Here is a 26,539-nt window from a genome sequence, read left to right on the forward strand (position 1 = left end):
TTTAGCCTTTTACTCTGCTCATTATAAAACCAGAGGATGAGGAGTTTATTTTCTCATGTTTCTTTTTATTACTCCACACAAGTTCTTCTCAAACAATGATTCATTACTAGCGAAATAGTTCTTGATTATTTGTAGGTGAAAAAATTGAAGGAGTTCTCTGAGAGTTCTACTCCATGAAAGAATGTTTGATTTGAGATTTTATAAGTTTGGATATTTGTGTGTGTCCTGATAAGTCATTGCTATGTTCTAAGTGTAATCAATTTTAGGTTCCTCATTAAGATCCCAAGGAAAAAAAAAAACAGTATAAAAATCATGTGCTGCTTTTTTTTTTTTTATTTATATGCAAGAAGTAACTTCTTCATATATTTTTAGATCATAAAGGAGCTGTTTCATCATAGAGTGGCTGCTAAATGCTTTCACAGTTGAAAAATAAAAGGAAAAATTAATGGATAGGAATTAATTGAAAGCTGCAGAGAAAAAGCATGCCTGTCTGAAGATGGCCATGTAACACAAACTGAAAGCTATAAAAGTATTGTGAAGAAGCATCAGTAACCTATTTTAGACTTTTATTCTGACCCAGCATAGCCCCTTCCTAGATTGAAATAATCCATCTAGCTTTGTATGTGTTCATGTGAGGATACACATATATGATTGTGTAGACTGATTCTGTGCTCCAATGGATTAACTTGTTTTTTTCCTTTTGGACTAAATATTGAATGTTGACTGAATTTTGCAAATTATAGACATTGAAAGACTGTTCAAAGTGGGGCAAAGAGTAGGACCCCCTCCCTGCTTCTCTAGAAGTATTTGTGACACAGTTCTCTAAAACCTAAATGTTGCCTCCTAAAATACCAGTATTGATACAGTAGTTCTATTCATACTGTTTAATAACAAAAAGAGTAAGTGTCACATAGTTCCAACACCTTTCACTGATCAATAAGTGTAACAGTCCCCAAAGCATCATCTTAATTATCTTTTTTTGCTCATATGTCTTAGTGAAATAATATGCAGGCATCAAGTATCACTACAGTGAGTTAAAGTACAAAGGTGAAGAAGTTTATGCCAAAGACATTGGCAACCCTTTAGGTAAAAGAAAACTTTATGGTTCAAAGTATGTATGACTTACTGTTTGTAAAGGCTCTTTAAAATGCCCTGAATGTGTTCTATTTTCAATACTGCTTATCAGAATTACATACTTTTTGTTTACTTACAGTATGAAAGAGGCTGGTTTAGGCCATAAACAGTGGAGGGGTGGTCCCATTTCATCAAACTGCAAGCAGTGTCCAGTAGTTTATACCAATCCTGTTTGTGGATCAGATGGTCACACATATTCTTCTCAGGTAAGAATTGAATAAAGAACTGAATTAATCTTTCATTGTTCCAGTCAATTCCATCTCTTGGAAAATAAAATAACGTATTGTAACACAAACCAGTATTTATTTGTTTTGGCTAAAATATGTGTTACAGAATGCAACCTACAGGAATTCCAGTATTTTGTATGGTATGGTAGCAATCCCTAAGCATCATAAACCAGTAATACCTGGAGCAGCGGAGTGTAGGAGTGTTCTGCAATGTAACAGAGCACCTTGAGTGCTCTGCTGTGTAACAGGATACCATGACAGGGTTTGAGTAAGCAAAAAAGTGTTGGGTGTCCCCAGCTGGGGTAGAATAGGCTTGTTAAGTCAGATTTTTCCAGTTGAGCATTGAAGGTGTGCTTCAAATTCCAGGTACTTTGACATAGATGTAACATAGCCAGAAAAAATTTGTAGTAATGTGAAGGATTGTTGGGTATCTTTCCTTGCAACAGTGTATTATGAGACTTAAGATCATAATCAAATCTTCCTTTTCTAGTCCTTACTTGCCTGTCTTTTCTCTCCTATATATTTAGAGATAAAATAATAATTTTAAATGTTACCATCAGTTTACCCAGTCTTGTTTGGATTAAATATTTTGTGTTGCTCCTGCTGAAGTCCAAAAATCCTGGATTACAGTGCAGAGGTGAAATTGTGACATAGAGGGGCTTCATAATGCTGAAAACAGGTTAATTTATTTAGCATTGCTCATTAAAACTTTGAACAGAAGAATGCTCAGCCAATATTTACAACTGAGTCTTGTTTAATAGAAAAAGTGTGGGCTCTTGATAAACCCATTTTTCTCAGAACCAGCACGTAGTTCAGTAGTGTGAAAGGAGCTACTGTATTCTGTCTTACTGACACTGTGTCCTTACACTAACAAATTGTTTCATTAGTAGATAATATCCAGTGCTTCAAGAGAAGTATAATAATAGATTAAATTGATGAAGATACAAAAGCTCTGTGCTTGTTAGTTATGAAGAAAAAATTGTGTATTGCATTTGAAACAAAATACTTTAAGGATATTTCCTAGTATCTAAATATTTTTAGAGTTTACTTTTTTTTTTTGTTTTTTGAATAATCACAAGTTAATCACATCTGAAGTTTACACATCTGTAGTCATGTGTGAAGTTTACAAAAAAGAATTGATTTCCAGGAGGGACTGGGTGTTGGATTGAACACCAAGTATTTTCTCCAAAGATGTTTTATTCTTGATAAACTAAAAATGTCAGATTTAACTGGTGGTTCCTAAACCTTGACAATACTCAGGCTTTTATCCTTAATCTTACATTAGAAAATGTTTTCCTACTAACTTGAATTTTTAATTATAGGGATTTGGTCTAGAACCCTGGCTTTCCTTTACAAGAAGCAATTAAAAAACTTCTAATGCTTACACCAGCTTATCTGAGGCCCTACAAATGAATTCTGGAGTCTTTGGCATAGCTGAAATATACTTCCTTTCATTGACACTATGACTTTATTTAGGAATTTGAAAAGTGTTCTGATTTTCATTAACTAATCTCTTGCGTATGTTTTTTTATGACCTATAAGTGTGCTGGTCTCTTACTAGACATTCGGTGATGCTGTCCCTTAGTATGTACTTTGCCTTGCTTTTCAAAAGTTCAGGCAGTCTAAGTCTTAAGTCCAGGCTGCACACAGATATAATACAGTTAATATAGTTAATACTGGATGAGCAACCTTTTTATTTTTTGAGTACTGTATACTTCATTTATTGCAATCTCTCCCTGTGTTCTTGCTAATGCAATACAAAGATCACTCCACTTTAAACTCATGGTTTATTTCCTATTTTACCATATAGGAATGCTGTGTTCTAAATAGCTCTGTAGGTAGAAGTGACTTTTCTGGTCTCTCATGGTCTGGTCTGGAGTAGATGTACAAAAGTCTATAAATATTGATGAGATGCAGATATTTTTAAATCAGTTCATGTGTTAAAGGTGCAGCTGTTCAAAGGGAATGATGAGGAATGAGTGGACTAAATAGGCACACTGTGCTCCCATCCCAGTGTGTTGTCAGTGCTGCAGTACCTGTTATCCAACCTCAATATCCCTTGCATGCAAACAATGCAGAAGTAACATTACCATCAGAGATATTTTGGGTTGTACTTTTTTCTTCCACTGCCTCTTAATGGTAGATTTCAAATCTCAGCTTACAGAATAAAAATGCTAAAAACTTTAATTGCCAGGGAATATCTATATTAGCCTATAAATATTTATTTTTATTTATTGTCAGTGATACGAGGCTTTTGTGTTCTGTGCTGCCAGTTGCATCAAAGCAGAGGTCCTTGCCAAGTTATTTCAAGTGCAATGTTTTTAAAAATTGACTAAAGACAAATATTTGCGTTCCTGTACTCCAGGCACAGTTTGTTTCATTATGTCATCAAACTCCTGTAGGAGTTTATACAGCACTTTTCTTGTATTTAGAAAGCATTCATCAATGACTCTGGAAAATTGTGTAATACATTTTCAGAAAATAGGTAATTAAATACTAATAGTACTGTAGAACACAGCCAGACAGTTGAAATTTGTCAGATAGATGCTCTTTTGGGAGTATATCCTTGCTTTTCAGGGCAAGTCCATGAAATGCTTGAATTAAGTTATGTAACTACAGCTGTTTCATGCATGTTTTTTGCTTTGGAAATCAAGCAAGCAAAAAAAAATGATATGATATGTGGATTATCTAGAAAGAAAAGTTATCGCCTAAATTGAGCTTTTCCAGAGTCAGATAAGGATATTTTGTTTCCCTTTCATTTTTGCAGTCCAGGTTATGTTTACTGTTTTCTCAGCTCACAGTTAGTCTCATGAAGTCAGTGTAAAAGAAAAGTGGTAGGCGTAAGATATTTGTTACTAGCATAACAAAAATGTTGTAACAAAAATATTACATGCTGAAACGTTGAGTAATCAAAGTGAACATGAATCATTGTGCTGGAAGGAATTCAGTGTAAAGAGATCCTGCCATTGCCTTGGCACAGTGGTGGTACAATTTTTACTTAATGGCCTTTAAGTAATACTGCATGTGTTCTACAGGTAGTGTGTTTTTACCTTCTGCATTTCTCTAAACTTTGGCACTTGAAAGTGCAGTATGCATTTTTGCACTAGGAATTCGCAAGCAGTGCTGTCTCATGGGGCTTTAGTACCCCTATGTACTTGACATTCTCCATGAAAAACACAGCCTGTTTGTAGCTTCACCTTTCCTGGGAATAATAGGGAAATAAAAGGATGTGAATGCAGCTCAGGTGGGTTGTTTAGAGGCAACCAGCAACCCAGCAGCTGCTGCCATTCTTTGATCCAGGGAGGCAACTCACTGCTGTGCAGCACACACTGTGAAGCTGGTGTAGCTGGAATGAGATGGTGATGCTCAGGCTTGGGTGCTTCTGTTGGAACAATTCTCCCATATTGCACTGTATTGTAGCTGGACTTCCAGAAAAATGGCCAAGAGGGGAAAGAAAATGCGGTCATGCAGATGAATCTTCTTTTGAGTGGATTTTGCATATTTTGATTTCAGCTCTGGTGCTTGGTATAATAGGCTGAAGTTTTCTCTCTTAAGTTGAATGCAGTTGAAAATTAGTCCCACTTCAGCAAAATCTAACCTTAAGTAAGGCAAATGAACAGTGTTTGCAGTATTTTGAAAACACAACAGAAATAACTTAATCTTTAAATTATGCCCATTGGCCAGGATTGCTTTGGCAGTTCTGATGTTAGCAGCAATTTGCTCAAGATGGCTTCACATTGACAGTGAATTTCTTATGAAATATATTTTCTCCTACCTATGAAAACTTCATGTTATTGACAACAACCCTGTATGTGTAAATAGCCATAATGATGTTTTTCATAAGTAATGAGTCTAAAGAGTAAGATGCAAACTGTACAGAAAAGTAGTCAGAAAAGAGGATAAACATCTTGAATGACTCCACAGATAGACAGGTATGTGGATTTAGAGCTTTTTAATATTCAAATACTTTCTTCAGTCTCTCAAATTACATTTCTTTTCTATGAGAAGATTTGGGGATAAAATTGCACTGTGGGAAGGAGTGAGTTTAATATTCCATCCAATTTTCGTTTGCCATTTTGCATGAATCAGAAATAGATTTTTATTCTGACAGCATCCATATTTAACATTTTTCTTTTTAAAATCATTGCTATCTTTATTCTTTTCAGGTATTTTTGAAATTTTAACTTAATATCTGTGTCTCTTAGCAGTGTGTCTGGTATAAGACAGCTTGTTGTCAAGAAGCAAAAAAATACATATTGGCATTTTTAATCTTTGTTGTTATTTTAAGGATTGTGATTTTATATAACTTAAGTTGATTTAAATGTACAAATTAGTGTATTGTGAACTTTCAGATCACATGCCTGAGCTGCTGACAGTTTTTTTCTGCTTCAGGAGATTTATGGAAAAAGAATTGCTATTACAAAATAGATGTTTTGCATTAGTAAAAAAAAGTATTTTTCACAAGCCTGACTCAATGTATGTCAGTCTTACTTCTTAAATTGGGCTAATCCACTATGCCTTTCCATTTTTATTTGCCTTGTTACTAAGCAATCTGCTGTAGACTTAACTGTCAGTTGAAATGTAGCCAAAAATATTAAGGTGAAATCGTTGCCTGCCACCTTTAGTAATAAAATAATGTAATCTCTCTGAAATAAATTGTTTGACAGTGTACAGGTTCTTTTACTTTTGCAGCTGCAAGGATCTTCTTCCTGGTGATTTATCAGGACTGATTTGTTTTTCTAATAAAAGCAGATTATCTCAAGAGGGACATCTCAAAATCAAGATTTGTGTCTCTAGCCCAAGGAACACCCAGCCAAAATCACCCCTTTTGTAAGTGGAAAAATTCAAAAACTTCTTCAGACCAAATCTGGGTTGTACTGTTACAATGAACTTGTGGCTGAGGTACACTGGAAAATAAATGGTGCTGGTAAATGGGGGGAAAAATACCAAACCCCAAAAAAATGCCAACAAACCATGGCCAGCCCTTCTTCTGCCCCATTCTCTCCACTTAAGAAACCCCACAAGCAATGAAAACCCTTTTCAACAAACCCTGTTTTCAACAAACTTTTGTAGAATGAGACTGATGAATAGACAGTGATAAAAATAAAATGTGTCATCTTTGATTGATCCTGGATTATACTTTGGGTCTTTACAGAAATAGTAGAAACGGCTTATTTATTGTTTAAATGCTTAAAAAAGTCAAACAATAAAAAAAAAGAAGGAAATGAGATGGCCTGCAGCTGGAAAATCAGACATGGATGGGTTTTGCCAGTAAGGCCTGAAATTTTATCTGGAACCTTTATATTGATAGGATGTGATATTGAAAGAAAAAAAAAAAGTCAGAGAAATATCATAAGGGTGACTAAAGTTAGTCGATAAAGTTATAAAATCCAGATTTTCAAATAGGCTGATGTACTAAAAATTCTAAGTTATATCAAATTATACATAACTGATCTCTTTATCTACTGCATTGAAAATAAATAGCTGCTAAAACTGTAGAGAAAAAATATCATAGCTTAGATAACAAAATGCTTTACAGAAACTTTAATATTTTGAAATTCTGAGCAATTCAGTATTTCTCAGACTAGGATGATGTATTTATATGAGGAGGAATTGAATTTGATTCCCTTTTTCATTTCCAGAATATCATGTTTGTTTAATATATTGAATTTGCATTAAGAGATACCTAAAATTTAATACTTCAATAAAAACAAAAGAAAAAAGAATTGCAACTTTATAGACTTGGAAAATATTTTCCAAAGACTTTATCTGTATAATTCCTTTAAATGGAGATCCACCTTGGAATGGATGAGATGCTGACCAAGGGCTTGAGGGTCAGGATTAACGGGAGACAGGGACAGGTGACATTAAAGTGGCGGACTGCTACAGGCCACCTAACCAGGAAAAACAGGTGAATGAGGGCTTCAGTAGACAGACAGGAGCAGCCTCACTTTCCCAAGCCCTGGTCCTCATGAGGGACTTCAGCTGCCCTGCTGGAGGGACAGCACAGCAGGGCACCAGCATTGCAGGGCGTCCCTGGAATGTGTTCATGAGAAATTCATCCTCCAAGTGATAGAGGAGCCAAGCAAGGGACATGCAAGACAGATGTAGAGAGACTTTGTGCAAGTGCAGGTAGTGATGGGATAAGGGAGAGAATGGTTTTAAACAGACCATGAGTAGATTTGGGTTTTATATCAGGAAGAAATTCTTTACTATGTAGGTGATGAGTTGCTAGCACAGCCTCCCCAGAGACGTTGTGGATGCCTCAACCCTGAAAGTATTCAAGGCCAGCTTGGAAGGGGCTTTGGGAAAAGTAGATTTATTTGCCCATGGCAGAAGAATCTGAACTAGATGATCTCCAAGGGCCTTTCCAACCCTCATACATGGAGTCATACTGTGACTCTGTGTGTGGGTTTTTTTTAAATGGTTTAATGTTTTTTTCTGGAATAAAAAGCATCTAGGCTGGAAGGAAAAATCAATAAAAGAATAGGACAAACAGGTAAGTGAAAGTATCAGTCTTTATTAAAGAACTCTCATGTCACAGCAGTAGGATACAGAAACAAAATTCCAAATGTAAATTTGTGTGTTAACTGTCAAATGGGACAGCCAGTAAAGCAGGAGAAGTCACACTTCTGAAAGTGGAGATTATAGTTAAAGATTCAGATTTCTTAAACTTTAGATTTCATTAGAGACATACATACTTACATGGAGAACAGTATTTTCTCTGGGAGGTTCAACCATCAGAAGTTAATCTTTTGAAAACAGTATTTAAAATATTGTAACTAGAATTACAACTAAAATAATATGGATTCATTTTGGCACAGCAGTTCTTTTCCAGAAAAATGGGTCTACATCGCATGTGGGCAGAAATGCATAGGAGCCAAACACAGGAGCTGCCTTAGTTAGCCTTGTGGAGCAGAAAGCAATTCTGTGACGAAACCAACAGAGAGAAGGGTCTGGGGGGTTGAGGCAATTAATAATGTTCTTGTGTGCTTTGTAGTTGCTGGAAACATTAACAAAGTAGTGTAGAAGTTTGAGATGAGCTGTGTCAGTTGCAAGCAGGAGATCAAGAAACACAATTGCCTCAGAGTTACCAAGTGGAATCCATTAAAGCATATGGTTTCAGTGGAGTAGAAGATAAGGATGGTAATAATTCAAGAGATAGGTGGGTTTAGAGTATTCTTATGATCTTTAGAAGCCACTGCTTAGGCATTTATTTCAAAAAAAAATGGAAAAGAAGCTTCTAATAGGGGGAGAAAATGGTTAAAGATGACATGAAGTGAAAGAACATCGACCTAGAAACAGATTTTGAGAGTTTATAGTAACAATCTGTGATAAGAATGGGGTTAAAGAAGTTGAAATGGAAACAAGCAAATGGCAAATGAGAACTGGCTCAGATCTTGGCTCAGTGAAAGCTGCAAATAAAGTGAAAATTGCTAGAAAAAATGTAATTATTCAACTTAATTTTTTTAAAACATGTAATTGAATTTATTAGTGAAATGGAAAAAAGTGCTTAGCTTCTAAAATAATATTCTTACACAGTGTTCATACAGGTCCCATTTGCACATTTAGAAAGAAGCTGAAATACTGTGAAATTTAGATCTCAGACAGCATAACAGATTTAGACCAGCAATGCTATAGTGCTATAAACTAGCACTGGAGAAAAAGAGAAACTTCTGTCATTTTTTTTGTCAGATTTCAATGAGGAAAAATGTCTGTAACGCTAAAGAATTTTCTTCCAAGTCTCATGTTTTGGGTTTGTTTTTTTTTTAAATCTGTAAATCCTGCAAGCTCACAATGAAATAGTATAAATGTGAGCCAATTGCTGTGTGGATATTTCATTGAAAACAAATTCAGACATATGACTGAGTATCAGAGGTAAGTCCTCTGCATCACAGCAATGTGTCAACAACAGCAAAAAATAGTAATATTTAAGGCCACCATACACTTACTGGAAAAGAAAAATAAGCACTGATGCAGCAAAATTTGTCACTCTGGCTCTTCATTCAAAACATAACATATGAAAACTTGGCTTTGTGTTGTCCCGGTTTTAATCCATATGTGTTTGTCACAAAACATGGAAAAGTTTTGCATGTTTTAGAAATCAAGTACTAGCAGCACGAAGGGGAAAGATTTAGGCTCAGTTCTGTGTGCCTCTACACAAGCTATATCTCTTTAAATTCAAGAAGAGATATGTGATCTAGTGAAAAACAGTCATGCTTTGGAATATTAATTCCCACTTGTACCAAACAGTGTTTCTTCCCTGTGTGAAAACTAGTATGAATGTGGAATTTCATAAATGTTTTTGTCACTGATAGCACATGGAGCCTTGTATTTTGGACTGTTTAATAAATTAAATCTAGCTCTTGGAGTTCAAATGAATATTAGGATACATTTTTAGGTGAGCAAAAAAGCAGAGAGGTGAATAGGCCATATGCTGATAAGAAAACTGAGAGTGCCTAGGTGTTTCACCTACTTGTAGCCAACTATATAGAACTTATTTTTCCTTTTTATTTGCTTTCTCTTTTTTTTTTTTTCCCTTTTTTCTTCCTTCTTCACCACAGTTGACAAAGATTTGTTTAAATGTCTTTTGAAATTTGAAACCCAGTATGGACTGTCTAGCCATGTGCATGTTGCTTTTAGTACTTTTATATTTTTCATGTAATTGAAACGAATGAACCTGCCCTTTAGATGCTATTTTAGCTCACATACAACTTTATAAATATTTCAACTTAGATATAATTGGATGAATTGAACTTGTTTAATTAGCAGTGCAATCAGCCAGCATGGCTTAGGAAGTCATATTACATTAAAAATACAGTGATAATGCATACTAATAAGGAATAAGCAAATTGTTTTAACAAAAAATTCCACACTTTTAGAACCCATTTGTGTCTTGTTATAAGGTTTTACAGCTTTGCCGTTACTTGTACTTTACTATTGCCATTTTTCAGAAATTTGCATGCTAGATGAAGAGCTTTACTAGCTGACTTTTGAACCAGTGTGGTCGGCTATTTTTAAGATGGTTGTGTAGGAGAATGAATTTATTTCGTTCACCTTTAAAAATGGGTGAATGTCTTGTTTGGATGTTAATTTTCAAATTTGCAGTAGGAACTTGAAAATGTAGTTTGTTTTAGCTGAGAAATATTTATTTTTTCTGTCTCTCAAGAAAATTTCTCCAAATTGCAAAATACTGAATGCCAGCAATGGGGTGCACCAAGGATTTTGCATACACAGTGTTGAGTCACATTCTGTGCATCTCTAGCTGGGTGGGATAAATGTGATGGAGAAGTTTGAAACAAGGAGCCTGATGAAGTGCTGAGGTTTGGACTATACAGGCAAGAGCTCTGAATAAGAGCCAGAATTTGAGTATATGCTTGAATATATCAGAAAGAGGTTTATGGTTTTTGTGTTAAGAATGCTTACCAGAAGCTTTTAGTAAAAGTCTGGACTACATCAATGTTTATATTTTTGGAATAAGCCAAGGCATGATATAATATATAATATAGTTATATGTTTTTACATCCTGTGTGAATAAGTTTTTAAATGGCAATATTTTTAAAATTTTAAATGTCTTTTTACACAATTTATTGTATTCAAGGAATATTGAAATACTGATTTGAACTTGAGGAAATATATTACGTTTGTTACACAAGTACTAAAAGCATTATTATTAATTATTCTCAATTTACTAGAAATAGTGTATTTCAAGTAGGGACTTACCATTGGTTAAGTTTTTGTTCTTACTTGAGAGTATAAAATAGTAGTTAGCCTGTTTGCCATATTTACAGCATAAGATAGTGGACTATATATTTTCCGAACTGAGTAGGTGTCTAAAAATTCAGACAGCAGATTTTAAAAGCAGATAAGTTCTTCGATGGATTTGCAGAAGCTCCTAAGCATCATATGTCTCTAATAGCCTCTAAGTAGGAAAGCCAAGATAAGTAGGTGCCTAATTTAAATAATCCCAGTAGGCATCTATTGGCATATTTCTGTGATTTAATGTGTGTTCCAGGGTGCCCAAAAAAGATTGACTATCTAGTTGACCTGATTTCAATGATTTCAAGCTTTAAATTTTATACTATTGCACTGCAGTGCATTAAAGGAAACAGACAAGAGTTAAGGTGGATGGGAAGAAAACTGTGCATACAGGTTTTCATTTTGTCATGAAAATAGCATTCTCTAGTTCATAGTTTCATAAAAAATATATCATCAGTGCTCTTTCAACGACAAAATATTTTCTTTTCTCAGGATCTTGGTTCAATAGACACATTTCCTGTTTTTTTCTTATTAAAATGCTAGTTGCATGTCTTTATGGTTGATATATTCAACAGTTGTTTTCATTTCAAATAGCAGTACTTGTTTACTGAAAAGCTTTTTATCCACACTCCTATTTTTTAGGTGAGTAATACACATGCAGGTAACTGATGAGACAAAAAGGCATTTGTAGATCTGGGTGATGCTTCATGGATAGATTTGCACATTAATTTTTCCATTCTTAAACTTGAATTTGTTGAAAATGTGGTCTCTTGGCATTATGCCTAGCTGCATTTGGCTTGAAATTCTATACCTTCTTGGCTGCTTTTTGTAAAGAAAATCCTATTTACATAAAATTTTCTAAATTAGGTTTACCACGTCATTAACTTGGCCATATTTTCACCTTCATTTTAAGCCAGCCTTAAGTGATTGCATGAAGCAAGTCCTTAACTTCTCTGCCATGCTCTGTATCAGCAAATGGTCTGTGTTGAACTGGACCTGGAACACACCTGATCAGCACTCACCCTACCTACCCTGCCCCTGTGCTTGGTGACAGGAACCACCAGCTGAGTTAAAAAAGATACTTTCTTTACACATTTGACTTAGATTCAAATCTGAGGGCATAATTTCACATGGCATTTTGCACCAAATACATTAGAGGCCAATTTTGTGCTGGGGAATGCATGTAAGCTTTGTGAAATAGGAATAAAGTTTGAAAATGGGGAAGGTGGTTAAGAAAACAGCATGAAGTTGAAAGTTCAGCTGTCAGATACCAGCTTCTAAAAAGAGAGAGAAAACATCTGTATTGATGCATGAATGTGGAGCTCCGTGGGAAAGATTTCTACCTGTGAAACATACAATGATATTAGGAAAAATATATCTGTGTGGTACTCTAGCAATGAGCTATTTTCTCAGAGATCCCCTTGGTTGCATCATACAGGATGCATCATTCATCTGCCATGAGTTGTTGATCATCCAGAAAATATACCGAAAAGAAAGAGCTGTGAGCATGTTTTGGGGGGAGCATATAGACTTGAAAGAATATTCCAAATAAACCCAGCAATTCTATTTGTACCATATGAACTGATAATTATCAGGGGGAATCTGAATTTAATTATTTTTGTATTTTTCCTTGGAATTGGATAGCATGCCCTGTTTGATTTTTAAATGTACAAGAGCATCAGGGACTTCTACAGAGCTGATGTTGGGATGAAGTACACCTAAAGGGGATGGTTACCTTCCAAAATGAGACACTCTACAGTTGCATAGATATTAATTATTTGCTCTCTAAAAAGTAATTTACTAAATGCTCAGTATTAAATATGATGGTGTTCTAGAAAGTATTTCTCTAAGTATCAGCACCTCAGCAGATGAAAGTATCTGAAAGACTCTTGACACTGAATTCACACTTTGTCCAGTGGTCCTGTTTAGAGAAGGGTGTGTTAATGCATCAGGCCAGACTTCAGTCTTTCAGTGTGAAGGGCTTGAGGCGCATAATGGACACAGTATTCACTGGACATCTAGATGGATATCCTGGCAGCTAATTTCTGCTGACTTGTGTACTGTAGCAGTCTATCAGATCTGCTTCCAGCTGCCCAGGAGGTATACAGATGGAAAAGAGGGATTGGAGGGGAGTGTCTGCAGATTGTACCTCAGGACTTCTGTTCATGAGCTTCTGTTCTTTATTTGCCAGAGAACTCACGGGTGTCCTCATTACTTAGTTTGAATTAGTTTTGTTTAAAAGCCACTAGAAATTTCTGGCAAGACTCTACTGTTGTGGAAAAATGTTGCCTTGCACTGAGGTTGAAGCATTTTCAAAAAGGAACAGAATTAAGTCTGTGAGAAAAAGCAGATTGATAAAATTATTGGAAATGCCGGAGTGAATGCTGCGCAAGGACTTTCTTTCTTTTTGGGTAGACTTGTAATGCAGTTCTAATTCTGTTGTTTTCTTCCAGAGGGCTCTTCACTCACTTAACACACAGAATGGACATACCTCCCTTTTATCTAATCAGGAAATTGTTGTCAGTACGCACTTTTTTTCTTTTATTATATGGCAGCCAGACAGTTAAACTTAGTTTCTCATCTACTTTAATATGTCTTTATTCCCTGTAGATTTTGAGAAGTCTACAAATAGCAACTAATTTACAGCTGTCTCACACACTGTCCCTCTGTGTGATATGTCTTTTTACAGATAGATGATGGTTCTGCAGATGAAAGCAAGTAAATTATATGTGAGATGTGGATATCCAATTTAAGGAATTTTTTTGGTTCATATTTCACATTTCAAAGCATTATATATTCAACTAATTTTTGTTTTAGTTTATCTAAAAATACTTACCATGTTCCCAAATCATAAATCAGGTTTTCAAGAGCTCAAGAGAGCACAAATGCATTCAGTACCAAACTGAATTTTGCTGAAATTATCTAGGATCAATAGACCAGTATAAGCCTTACTTTTCTTTCCTTTTTTACTATCTCCCTAGTTCATTCATTACACATCTTTCAAACACTTCTCCAAATGAGCAAGATTAATGCAAGCAATAATCTTTTGACCCTGGTTCATTCCTGGAGCAGGTCTGTACTGTGCTTCCCAACTGAATAAGCTTGATGCTGCCTGATCCCCCCGTGTTGTCAAAGCAAGATAAGCTACACAGGTGCAATTCTTGATGGATTTATCTAAGCCTGGTTGTAAAGACAATTATTAAGATTCAAAAAGCTTCTCCAATGATTTGTTTTAAGATGTCACTACCCTTCTTAAAAAGTCTGCCTAGTATCTAATTTATTACTTCTCTGCAGGAGTTCAAGACAATTATTTCTTGTAACATTCATTGTGGTATTCTTTTCAGGTACCTTTCAGATGTCTTTTGCCTATTTGATAGCTGTTTTGTGAATAGTCTTTTCTTAAGACCCAGTCCTTCAGTCTCTTTTTGGTGACTATTTTCTAGATGTCTCATTATTCCTGTTACTCCTTTTTCATTTAATTCCTGTCTTTGAAACTTTGTTGCAAGCTGTACAGTGCTGCCAGAGCTATGTGAAATTATCTTGCATGTTTTGTAGGTTGCACTAACATTGATATATCCTGGTATCATGTTTTTAAAAACAGTTCAATTGTTTTTAATGATCACTAGATCATCCATTCTATTTTTCCTTTAGAATGGATGTCTAGCCAGTTGCTTCAGCTTGTTAATATCTTGATTATTTTGTCTGTGTAACAGTAGAACATAGGAATTTTCTGTATTGAATTACATTATATTTCAGCCTATTTTAATATTTTGACTTTTTTTTATATATTTCTATCTTCTAAAACTGTTCCGTGTTTAATAGGATATCCTTTAGCTCACCTTCCAACCTTCTAGAATCAGAGAATAACCTGAGTTGGAAGGGACCCACAAGAATCTTCGTGTCCAGCTCCTGGCCTACAGAAGACAGCCCCAAGAGTCACATGTGCCTGAGAGCCTTGAGCTCTGCCAAGCTTGGTGCTGTGACCACATCTCTGGGGAGCTGTTCCATGCCCAGCCACCCTCTGGGTGAAGAACCTTGTCCTAATATCCAACCTAAACCTCCCCTAACACAGCATCAGACCATTCCCTTGAGTCCTGTCACTGATCACCACAGAGGAGAGATCAGTGCCTGCACATCCTCTTTCCCTCATGAGGAAGCTGCAGGCTGCAGTGAGGTCTCCCCTCAGTCTCCTTTTGTCCAGGCTGAATGGACCAAGTGACCTCAGCCACTCCTCACACAGCTTCCCCTCAAGGCCCTTCACCATCTTTGTGGCTCTCCTTTGGAGGGTCTCTGATGGCTTTAGATCTTTTTTATGTTGTGGCACCCAAAACTGCCCCCAGCACTCGAGGTGAGGCTGCCCCAGTGCAGAGCAGAGCAGGACAATCCCCTCCCTTGCCTGGCTGGTGATGCTGTGCCTGATGCACCCCAGGGCATGGTTGCCTGTGTGGCTGCCAGGGCACAATGACTCAAATTCAACTTGCTATGAGTCAGGACCCCAGTTTCCTTTCCATGGCACTGTTTTCCAGCATCTCATTCCCCAGTTCAGCTGTATTCATCCAGGGTTGCCCATTCTAGGTGCAGGATCTGGTACTTTTCTTTGTTGACCTTCATACAGTCGGTGATTTCCCACCCTTGTTTGTCCAGGTCTCTGCAGGACCTCTCTGCCTTGGAGGGAGTCAACACCTCCTCACAACTGAGTATCATTGCCAAACTTGCTTCGTATACTTTTGAGTCCTGCATCCAAGTTGTTTATGAGGACTTTGAAGATCCCTGGCCGTGCAGTGGAGTTGTGTAGAACCCCAGTAGTGACTGGTTACCAGCCTGATGTTCCCCTAAGAAAATCCCCTGATGTTCCCATTTACCCCACAGAGCTTTGTGTCCAACCCATGAGCTCACACATTGCCTGATGGGTTTATCCTGCTGTCTGTTGGACATTTTCTCCACAGGGACACTGTAAGAGGCAGCATTGAAAGCATTACTGAAATCCAGAAAGATTTTATCAACTGGGCCCCCCTTGGTCAGCTAGGGGGATAACTTTGTTGTAAAAGGAAATTGTCAAGTTGGACTCATCCTCATTAAGCTGTCCTGGCCTGCATTGTCCTTCATATGTCTTCCTGTAACTCCCAGAATAATCTTCTCCATAATTTTACCGGGCAACTGAGAAGTGCAACTGAGTCAGTATCTGCCAGCTTCCTGTTGATTCTCCAGATTTCCAAGACCATTGAAAAGTCATGGAGATGTGATTAGGAAATCAAGTTGAGTGCTGCCCTGGCATGAATCCCCTCACACCACCTCTCCTTTTTGACCACTATTTCTCATTGTGTCCTCATAGCCTGCATGTCAGTGATTTTTTTCCTGTGGAGTTTTTCAGGTATGTTGCTTGCTCTTCTACCAGTTTAAGAGTAACATTGGAGGAAGTTTGACCCACCTTAATTTAACTGAGCTATCTTTACAGTATCCTAGTGCACTGTTAATTTGGGGAATGGTGTCAAGAGGTTTGAACCAGAGTTCTGTTCCTGGTGTCATCAGCAGTTAATAGGAAATTGTCAGAACTGCCTTGATTCATTTTCAACTTATGCAAGCACCATGACGTTACTTTGTTTCTGAAAACAATGAATATATCTCTGCTGCCTGCCTGTCCTTAAAAGGAGTTCAATGAGGGTAAAATTTTATCATACCTGTGAATGGAAGTACTGATTTGGAAGTGTTGTGTGCTGACCTTGCACTCAGTATCTCATGTATCTCTGCCTGTGCCAGGTGTTGAGCAGTAAATTTTTAGTGTTTAAAAGGATAGTATTATTTGCAAATAGGACGGAGTAGACAACTTCAAAGAAAAATAAATAAAAAATACTAAACTTGCAACTCATGGTGCCGGCTGAAGCACCTATTAAGTATTATTAGTCTCTTCAGCAACATTCAAGTGAATCAAAGTTAGGAGTGTTGGAGTCTGTAAAAAATAATCTCTCTAGATTATAATAAATAATCTTTCAAGAAAGGATTAAAGAAATCCTCAGAAATTAAATGAAAGTATTATTTTTTTTTTCTTCCCTCATCATACTCTGTTTCTCAGTAAATTAGACCTGGAATGGGTTTATATGTCAAATATTAAGTGGCAGTCTCACCAAGGGGAGTAATCAAAAGCCTAAAGCACAGCTATCTGTACGTTTGAATCCTTAAAATACTAAGTTTGAATAATAAAAACTCTCAGATCTTAAAACTAGAAAGACATCTCTTTTTAGCAGGCATGAGTATTAAATTTGAGTGGTAATCCATTCCACAAACTCCAAATACTGGTTGGAGCATTAAAATATGAATTGGGTCATGTACTTCCTGGAGAGAGGACTGGCAGGAATCGTAGTAATGCAAGCACTCTCCTGTACAGCCAGGATAATTGAGATAGAAAAAGTATTCTGTTGTTTCAAAATCAGCATGGGAAGGTGTTTGCTTTGCTTCCATTTTTTAGTCCTTTATGAGATATTAATGCTATATAGCTTTCAATTGCAACAGTTATGTTGGGATTTTTGGGAGGGGATTTAAAAGGTTCTCTTAGTGTCATTTTCTTGTAACCATGCATTTTTGGCAAAAAGTGACACATTCAGAACTGAAGTACAATAATGACTTTGAAGTACGGAAAATTTGAGGTAATTATTTCTGTCTTTTTAAGTACTGGCAATGGTGCAAAAATGTACTATTTTGTTACAGTGATGCACTTTGGGTTATGCAAACTATAGAACTGCATGACAGTGTGACAAGACCAGAAGTGTGACTGCTTAAAAAGTTGACAAAGTTCTGTAAATTCACAGTGCTTACATCAGTATACTAGTGGAAACTAGCAGTCTTTCAGGAGGCTCCTTGATTCTTTCATAGCTACAGTGCTCCCACCCCTTACATATTTTTAGGCGAGAGAGAAACTTTGACTTTCGCATTCTCTGGAAATCCTGAGAATCAAATAATGGAACTGCATTACAGTGAAGTTATGTACTCCAAGGAAATATAAGTCAGGGAATAAGAGACAAATTCTGGTCAGATTATTCTGAAGTGTTGTGATGCACAGAAAATACTTCATATTTTTATTTGTTACTTGAACTGCTTTTCTGACTCATGCTTCTGTGTCCTTTACCTATTTAATGAGACATCTGGCATCTTTTGTTCAATGATGAAGTGTTCTCCATAACAATCTTTCTTCTTTTGCTTTGGAAAAAAGCCCTTTGTAGATGCTTCCCTCCTCTTTGTTTCTTGTTTATGTTTTTCCTGATAATACATTGACAAAACATCCCAGAGAAAGGTCTCTATGCAAAAAACTGTTTTATTGAAAGAAAAAGTAAGAGTGACAATGTTTACAATGATACTATTGTATGTGTTTTTTAACTACATTATTTCTATATGCTTGAGACAACAATTTTGTTTCTCAGATATAGTTAACTTTTATGTGGTTTCTGGGTTGGAGCTGTAAGTGCACAGATCAAAACCTCACAAATGAATGTTTCTGTATCAGAAAAAATAGTCACTATGCAGGATTACATTAGGAGCAGCTTTTTGTTTTATTCATTAATGCTTTTTTACCACAACACTGTCTTCCTAAAGATAGAAATTCAGTGATAAATTCTATGAAAATTGACGGTTTATTGCTTCCTATCAATAATGAATATTGTTGCTGTGTTTATTTGCTCATTGAATACAGATAAAACCAATGCAGTCTGCTTCCATTTAGCATGGATATTCAAATCAGTCTCACACCACAAGTGCCTTCATGCTTGAATTGAGTCTGTGACTGTAGCCAGTCTAGGAACCAAAAACTTTGTACCTGTCTTGAATCTAATTTTTGTTACAAAATTAGTATATACTGCAGAAGACTTTTCTTCACACCTGTATGCAAAGGTTTAAGCATTTCATGAGAGATTGCTTCAAATTTCTTAGAAGTTTATATTTTTAATAACATATGTTTATATTAATGATAGTCATTCTGTCTCCCTGCAGTGCAAATTAGACTATCAAGCCTGTGTCTCAGGAAAACAAATTTCAGTGAAATGTGAAGGACGTTGCCCTTGCCCTTCTGACAAATCCACAAATGCAGGCAGAAATGACAGGAGAGGTGAGTGATGGTAATTTGTGTAATATTTTTAATACTTATTTCCAGAAGGAAGGAAGATTTTGCACATGGAATATTACAGTTATCAGAAACACTCATTATTCTTGAATAAAACCAGATGTATTTTCTTCAAGGTTGTTTCTTTGCCAAAGGTTTTGAAATTGTACCTATAGTAAAATACCATGGTATTTTTCAAATGAGCTATTGTAGTATGAGTTACTGCTGTTCTTTTTTTCTTTTTTTCATTTTCTCTTTAATACTCCTTCAGATGCTTCTAAGTCAAGAAATTATTTCCTTGCTCCTCAGTGTTTTCAGTTGAATATTCAAGAAAACAAGAGTGTGGTAGAAAGGAAGGAAACTTAGAAGTCCTTGTTGCTGGTCCAAGGAGCAAGCAGTTGAGCTGTAGAACTGTTAGTAATGGCTGGATTATGTAAGTGAGTTCATTTGCAAAGGGCTTGATAGGAGTAAATCAGCTTTCCTTTTGGACCACGAATGAGATTATGCTGCTGGAAAATGAAGTTGCTTTGCAGTGCCTCTTAGGCATTTTAGTTGCGGCTGGAACAAACCGGAGAGGAAAAATGTTGGCTGAGCATGTTTGTATTCCAGTGGCTCCAAGGTGATTACAGAAGCTGGAATTAAACAAAACATGATACCGTCTTTGGTGTTTCTGAATAGAGAGTGGTCATGAGGTTTTAGGCTACCATGGACCTGAATCTGTCAAGGAAGGTATGATTGGAGGTCTGCATTTTAAAAATTTCTTTAGACTGATCTCTGTTAGATGCATCTTTTTGTTCTGTCTATATAGGAACACTTTTGATGAGTAAAATACATTGAAAAAACAGAAAAATCTGTTTTGAAGGATGATGGGTTTTTTCCTGTAGTAACCTTATAGCAATAAAAGAAAAAAATATTGCATTCCTGCACTAATCTGATATTTCATTATAGTTTGAAGCACTATTCCATATTTATTGTGCAGGATAGTCTCACTTTTCTTTATAAGCTGTAGCTACTGCCAAAACTATTTTTTTTTCTAGTTTAAAAAACAAATTAATGTTCTTTTAACAATGAATTAAGATGACCACTGTAAAGATTAAACTGTGTGCAGGCATACAAGTCAATTAAAAAAATGCTCTGAAACACTTCTTTAGGTCCCTTTTTTAGTCTTTGGCAATATAATTGATTGTGTAATTAAATATTAATTGAATATATGTAATTAAATACTCCTTCTGCTGGAACCCCTCTGCAAAATTATAGTCTTGACATTTTTAAAGCATTAATTTACTATTTTATGTAGTATCTTGAAAATAAATAGATAAATATGTAGTCTTCTTGCATTGTTAACCGAGGACTTGAAGACCTGGCATTGTGTGGCTCCTGTGGCCCCTTTGATAAGAAATACAGTGAATGTAACCTTAATGTGGCTGCAGCATCCTCTAGCAATAATTTCTGTATCTCCAGGATGGATATGGCAATATTTGCTTAATAGTGGGCATGAAGTGAAATTAAGATAATGAGGCAAAAAGTATCTCTGTGAGTAGTAGGCCTATCATTCTGCAGTGTTAGTCTTTCAATATGCTATCATTGCCCTTAGATTTTACCAAAATAAAATCAGCATTCTCTCTGCTGGAAGCTGTTTCACCTGATGCAGTTATCTTTTGTGTGTATTCTTTCAAGCATATTTAATTTTTCATATTCCTGTGCTAAAACACTGAAAAAAAAACTAGAGACTTTTTTTTTTGCTTCAAAAATTAGAATTTTTTAAAAATGAATCTTCTTGATGATTTAAGTTACCAGGGAATCAAGATTACTTGTGCCTAGTTATGTAAAAGAAAAGGAAAAAGGTCTCATGGGTATAGGAATTAACACTAATCCTGTCCTGACAGATTGTCAGAGCAAGCAAAACACAGGGCTTTTCCAAATTCTGTGAAATTAATATATTTTCTTTACAAGGCCAAAAGCTAGGAAAATTGAGAAACACAAAGGTGAGCTGAGCATCATTAGTGAAACTTCATTTTTTTTTTTTGTGACAGAATACAAAATTTCTTACAGCAGAAATTCTCCTAAGAACAGTTAAAATACAATTTTTGTCTTTAAATGGAGCTCTGTAAAGTGTTCTTGTGGTTGGACTTGATGATCTTGGAGATATTTTGCAAACTAAATGTTGCTATGGTTCTGTGATTCTACGCTGTGTGCGTCCATGTCAGTTGCTTACAAACTTGATGGAGCCAAACAGGCAAGGTAAGGTTACTGTTCCTCTTTCAGGGATAACATAGGTAAGGGTTTCCTAAAATAGATCCCCTACCTAGGCTGTTTGGGACAATTTTTCTTCTTTTCAGATTGAAAATGCTGATTTTTTGGTATATCTGGAGAGCATACTCTGTTTATGAACTTTCCCAAAATAGTCTTGGTGTGTATCCCTATACTCCTTTGGGAAACAAAATTAAACCACTATTCAGAAAAACAGATTTTCTTCTTAGAATGTGTATGAACTTAGTAATGAAATCACAGGGTCCTTTTAGTTGGAAGTGAACTAATCTAATCCCTATCTCTGATGGATGCATGAGGCAGGTGAGGGGATCCAGCCTTTTGTGAAGGCTGTCTCATTTTAATGATATCTTTAGGAACATTGAACCCAGTTGATGCTCCGGGTCTCTTAGGTCAAATCCATAAATGAAAGGGCTAAGAACTTGATTTGGATCTAGAGTGTAAGTTGTTAGAAACAAAAGTTACGAGCAAAAAAACACCCCAAACCCCACAAAAAATAAACCAAAAAAAAACCCCACAGTAAAATAAAAATCTTTACCATCTTTGATTGTAATTTAGATTGTAATTTAGATAAAGCAATGGGTATCATATAAACTATAAACTACCTTAGGTACTGCAGTAATTTTTAAAAAGAGACAGAAAATACAAACTTAGGGTTACAAATGAGAGGGACATCTACAGAGCATTAGAGGCAATATTAGAGGAACACAAAGTTAGAAGTAAGGGAGTGTGGGGAGTACAGAAGAGAGGAAGGGCTTTGGAAGTTGTGTAGATGCACAATGGGAAGTTAAAGCAGAATGGATGGGAAGCAGTAGCACTTGTGACAGAGGTGTTAAAGAGACGTGAGGAAGTATCTTGTTTTCCAAGCCTAGCCATTGCCTCGAGTCCTGCTCTTGCCCCAATCTGCTTTTCAAGCATGTGCCAGGATTTGCGGTGCCCAGCTCATGCTGAGTTGCACAGCTTTGAATGAAAGGATTTCACTGAGTGAGAATCTGCAGATCTTGATTTTCCTAAGCACTTCTGAGGCTTTTTTTGGTGGTTATGACGAACTAGAAGCTCAGAAGGATTCTGTGCACTGCACATTTTTACAAAACTAAAGATCTTTTGTCCCCTTGGCAGTGTCTGGGCCCAACTTTTTCTTTCAAATAGGATCATGTTCCTTTTGCTCTGAGATGTAGTGAGTCCTGTCCCTTGCTTGTCCTGCTCTTCAGTCTGATGGGTAAGAAAAAATGCACATGATGCAAGGCGTGGTCAATGAAGACCACAGGCATTTCTGCAGAAGTTTTGTCAGCAGATGAGTGTATGGCTGACAGCTGTTAGCTATGGTTAAAGGCCTTCAAAGGTATCTAATAAGAGCATCCATTGTCAGCTATCTCAAATTTGCTCTACTCCAGAGTACATATCTTGGGAAAGTGAAATTATTCTTAAAATTAAAAGTTTTGACAGAGTGCTTTATTTCCCTGTCAAGCTGCACTAACATTCTGACAAAAGTGTGCTGTGACATGCCCAGGATCCTGGTCTCCAAAACAATCTGTTTCAAAGATTTGGCTGATGTGTAGTACAGCATCCTTCTCAATTGTCTTTGGATACCTTCATCATAGAAATAAGGCTGTGCTTCTGCCCTGACATAGAGTTATGATTCAGCTGGGACATGCAGTCACACCAAAATCTCAGGGCCAATTGAAGGCCCTGCAGTTTAAATGCTAAAAAGCTTTATCATTGTTGGTAGAATACTGAATATGCATTTTTAGTAGCTATTGAAATAGAAGAATTCAGTCTCAATAATTTTTTTGTTCATCTCTAATAAATCCTGTGCTAAGAGCTCACTTGATATTTTCACTAAAATAAGAGATTTAGGCTTATATTCATGGAAGGAAAAAAAGAGCTTCTCTTTCTTTCAGTATCTGAGGAGCACTATGTAGGTAACAAGGAAGCTCTTACAAAAGTCATACTCTTTGACTGTAAGCTTTTGCCAGAAGGAGGTAAAAAGACAACATTGCATGCTCAAAGTATTTTCAGTCAGAAAGACTTTAATCTCAGAATATGACTGCCCTCTCAGCTGCATCCTGTTTTATACTGAATACTGCCAAATTGTTAATTGCTTTGTAGAGATGGGGATAAATAACAGTAGGATTAAAGACACTGTGGATACTGGTTTGTTCTGTGTGCATCAGTGCTTGAAAAACAAATAGAGGGACAAACAACCAAGCAGCACTTTCCCAAATCCTCTGATTTAATTTGCATAGCATCATCTTTTTAATACATCACCTCTACTACTCTTCATATAGTACAGGTATAGATGCCAAAAAAGAGCTTTTGTTTTGTTTACATTCAGAGAGAACACTGACTGGTTTCCAGACTTCACAAATGAAGAGATTGAGGGCAAAAATTATCACTTGTGTTAACTCCTTAATCTCTTCTTTGTATTTCTGCCTTTCAATGACAGATACTGCTGTTTTGTAATCCCCTATTTCTCTTTTGAAAAGGTAACTACAGGACATCAATAGAATAAAAATCCATTTTCAAACGAACATGTATTAGGCCTGATATTATCAGTGACCTGTTATGTTATATTGCCGTTTGACCTTTATTTACAAATGCAGTAGTATGTTTTAAATTTTTTTTAAAAGGTCTAATTGTAACGTTTAATTTCACACTGTCATGCTTGTTACAGAAAATTAAGTTATCATCACAGGCAAGCTGCTCTCAGTTAACATTCTCAGAGGAATATGCACAATAAATGGATGGAGAAGGTCTTGGTAGTCTGGGAGTATAGGTGGTAGCAACATTTATTATATATGAGTTAAATTTGCACTGGGTAATTGTCAGCTTTCTAGTTTACTGTTCTTTTTAGCCATATATTTATATTCAGTAAGTTGTTTTTATGTAATTCCTACTGCAGTTCTATAAAATGCAACAATAAAGTAAATTCTCTATGCTATTTTAGTTGCTTAATTTTCATTAATTTCATTAATTTTCATAAACTTTGCTGATTTTTCTCAATATAGTCTTTAGACAAAGTCTGAAATGCCATGATAGGTATCAGTGGAAGCACTCAAATCCCGGAATTTGTTTTATCTGTACTGATATACACTGCTTGAGGTTGTTGTCATTGTGGGCTCACAACAAAAACTCAATCAGGACTGATACTTCTGCTCTTGCTTTTACTGCTGGCATCAGCCTGAATCATGTTATTGATTTAAATGTAAATTTGCTATAACATTGTGACTTAGTTTCTTTGTTAGAGGAAAATACATTATCCATAGGTAAACCTTCCTACTCTACTGATGTTTCTGAACACTCTTTTGTTATTGTTTCTGAAAGCTTTTGATTTTAAAAGTGCTATGAAACTAAAATGTGTTATTGTATATACATTCTTCAGAGGGCACTGACTTACAAGTAAATGTTCATTTTTCCTTTGTTGCTTTTTTTACTGGAATACGCAGTTTTTACTTTTCAAACTTAATGCTATTCATCTTAAACCTGTATTTATCCAACCATTCAAGCTACTGTTTTTCACCTTTTTTACTTTGTTACATACATTTACAGTAATGGTGAGCTGTAAGTATACCTTATGTATAATTTGAAGTTATTTGAAGATAAAGTGAACATTGATGCATTGTGGATTTTAGTGCTTTGATATTTGGTCAGCCTAATTCATTAAGAATGTCCTTTTTTTCTCTGTGGTATATAAGGTGAGTGATAACCATTTTTTACTTGATCTTTCATAAGAAGTACTATTGTTTTACCAGATTTCAGAGATTTACTAGATATTTTATAAATGATGGGTTATTTCTGAGATAGCAGAAAAATAATCTTGGCAACAATTCATTTGTATTTGTGAATTATGTCCATATATATGATGAAAAGGGAATTTGCTAGCCCAACAATATGTGTTACTGTATTTCTAAAAGGCATTTATTTAGGATTCATTACTTTGTTTGTGTAATAACAGAAACTCAGTGGAGTTAATTTTATTGGATGTTTCTTCACTGCTAAGATACATTTTTTCCATAATTCTTTAAAATTTTTTAACTGAATATCTTCTTTTTCTGAAGTGACGCTGAGCCAAGTAAAATTGTCAGCAGTATCTTCTTTTCGTTAATCAAACTCCATGCTAAGACTTTCTAAAAAGAGACTTCTCCATCATAATTCATAGTAATCTAATGTAGTGATTAGTAGCGATCTAAGGGGGTGTCGAATGACAGAAGAATGTGTTTGGGATGAGAATGGTCTGACCTGTGTGCCCACAATCACACAGGTGGTTCCCTTGTCAGCGCTAGCCTGGGCTTAGCCAGAGCACACCCACACTCCTGAGCTTCCCTCCTCTGGAGGGAAGGAAGGAAGGAAAAGACTGGAAAGGAGTCTTATAGGAGTCTTGCCAGTTATTGTCCATATGTGATGTGGGAGTGATGAGGAGCCTGTGGCTGTGTTTGAAGGACTGGAGAAATGGAGATGCAGCTGTGCAAGCTGTTGTTAGGCTCTAGAAGTGACTCAGTTTTGCTCCAGATGCCTGTTTCTCCTATAATTTCAAACTTCTCCTTCATGGAATAGTGTGTGTCCACTTTGTTTAAAATATCTTTATAATTCAAAAATGATAACTAGAATTGGTTATTATACTGGTAGACGACCTTTTGGCTAAAAAATTTTTGCTTTTTCTTTCTGTTCTTACAGCGATGAGAATATTTGAGAGCAAGCATTAGAAGTAGGTGTTGAAAAGAACAGAAAAGAAGTGATATCACAAATGCAGATAGAGCAATGAGGCAGAGACATTATAGTAAAAGAAAACTATTAATCTACATCAGAGTGGAGCTGGTAGTATCAAAAAAGTGAAAAGGCAGAATGTGCTTGAGCAGTCATCTGTAGTTTTGATATTCTCTGCAATTAGGTCATAATTGCAGAATGAATTAAAGTTTGGTTGAGTTTTACTGTTACAAGGAAGAAGTGAAGGATTAAGGGAACGTTAAGGGAAGGTTGCCCATTCCATAATAATACTGTAAGAAAAGCTAGAGTGCATATGCTGTGTTTATGAAAAATAATCGCTGTAACGCTGCAGAACGTATTT

The 26,539-nt window shown here is 36.0% G+C and overlaps 1 protein-coding gene across 1 annotated transcript in view; it reads left to right on the forward strand.

Moving 5' to 3' along the window:
- Window positions 1-26,539, forward strand: part of SPOCK3 (SPARC (osteonectin), cwcv and kazal like domains proteoglycan 3) — a 164,070-nt gene that overhangs the window by 96,331 nt on the left and 41,200 nt on the right. The window contains exons 5-6 of the mRNA XM_054292651.1: window positions 1,214-1,340; window positions 19,098-19,212. Of these exons, the coding sequence (XP_054148626.1) occupies window positions 1,214-1,340; window positions 19,098-19,212 (242 nt within the window). The remainder of the gene's footprint in view (window positions 1-1,213; window positions 1,341-19,097; window positions 19,213-26,539) is intronic.

The sequence above is a fragment of the Melozone crissalis genome, unplaced genomic scaffold, assembly GCF_028551555.1.
Source record: "Melozone crissalis strain CALT ecotype California unplaced genomic scaffold, PUWL_Pcris_2 ptg000006l_1, whole genome shotgun sequence".
Taxonomy (NCBI): domain Eukaryota; kingdom Metazoa; phylum Chordata; class Aves; order Passeriformes; family Passerellidae; genus Melozone; species Melozone crissalis.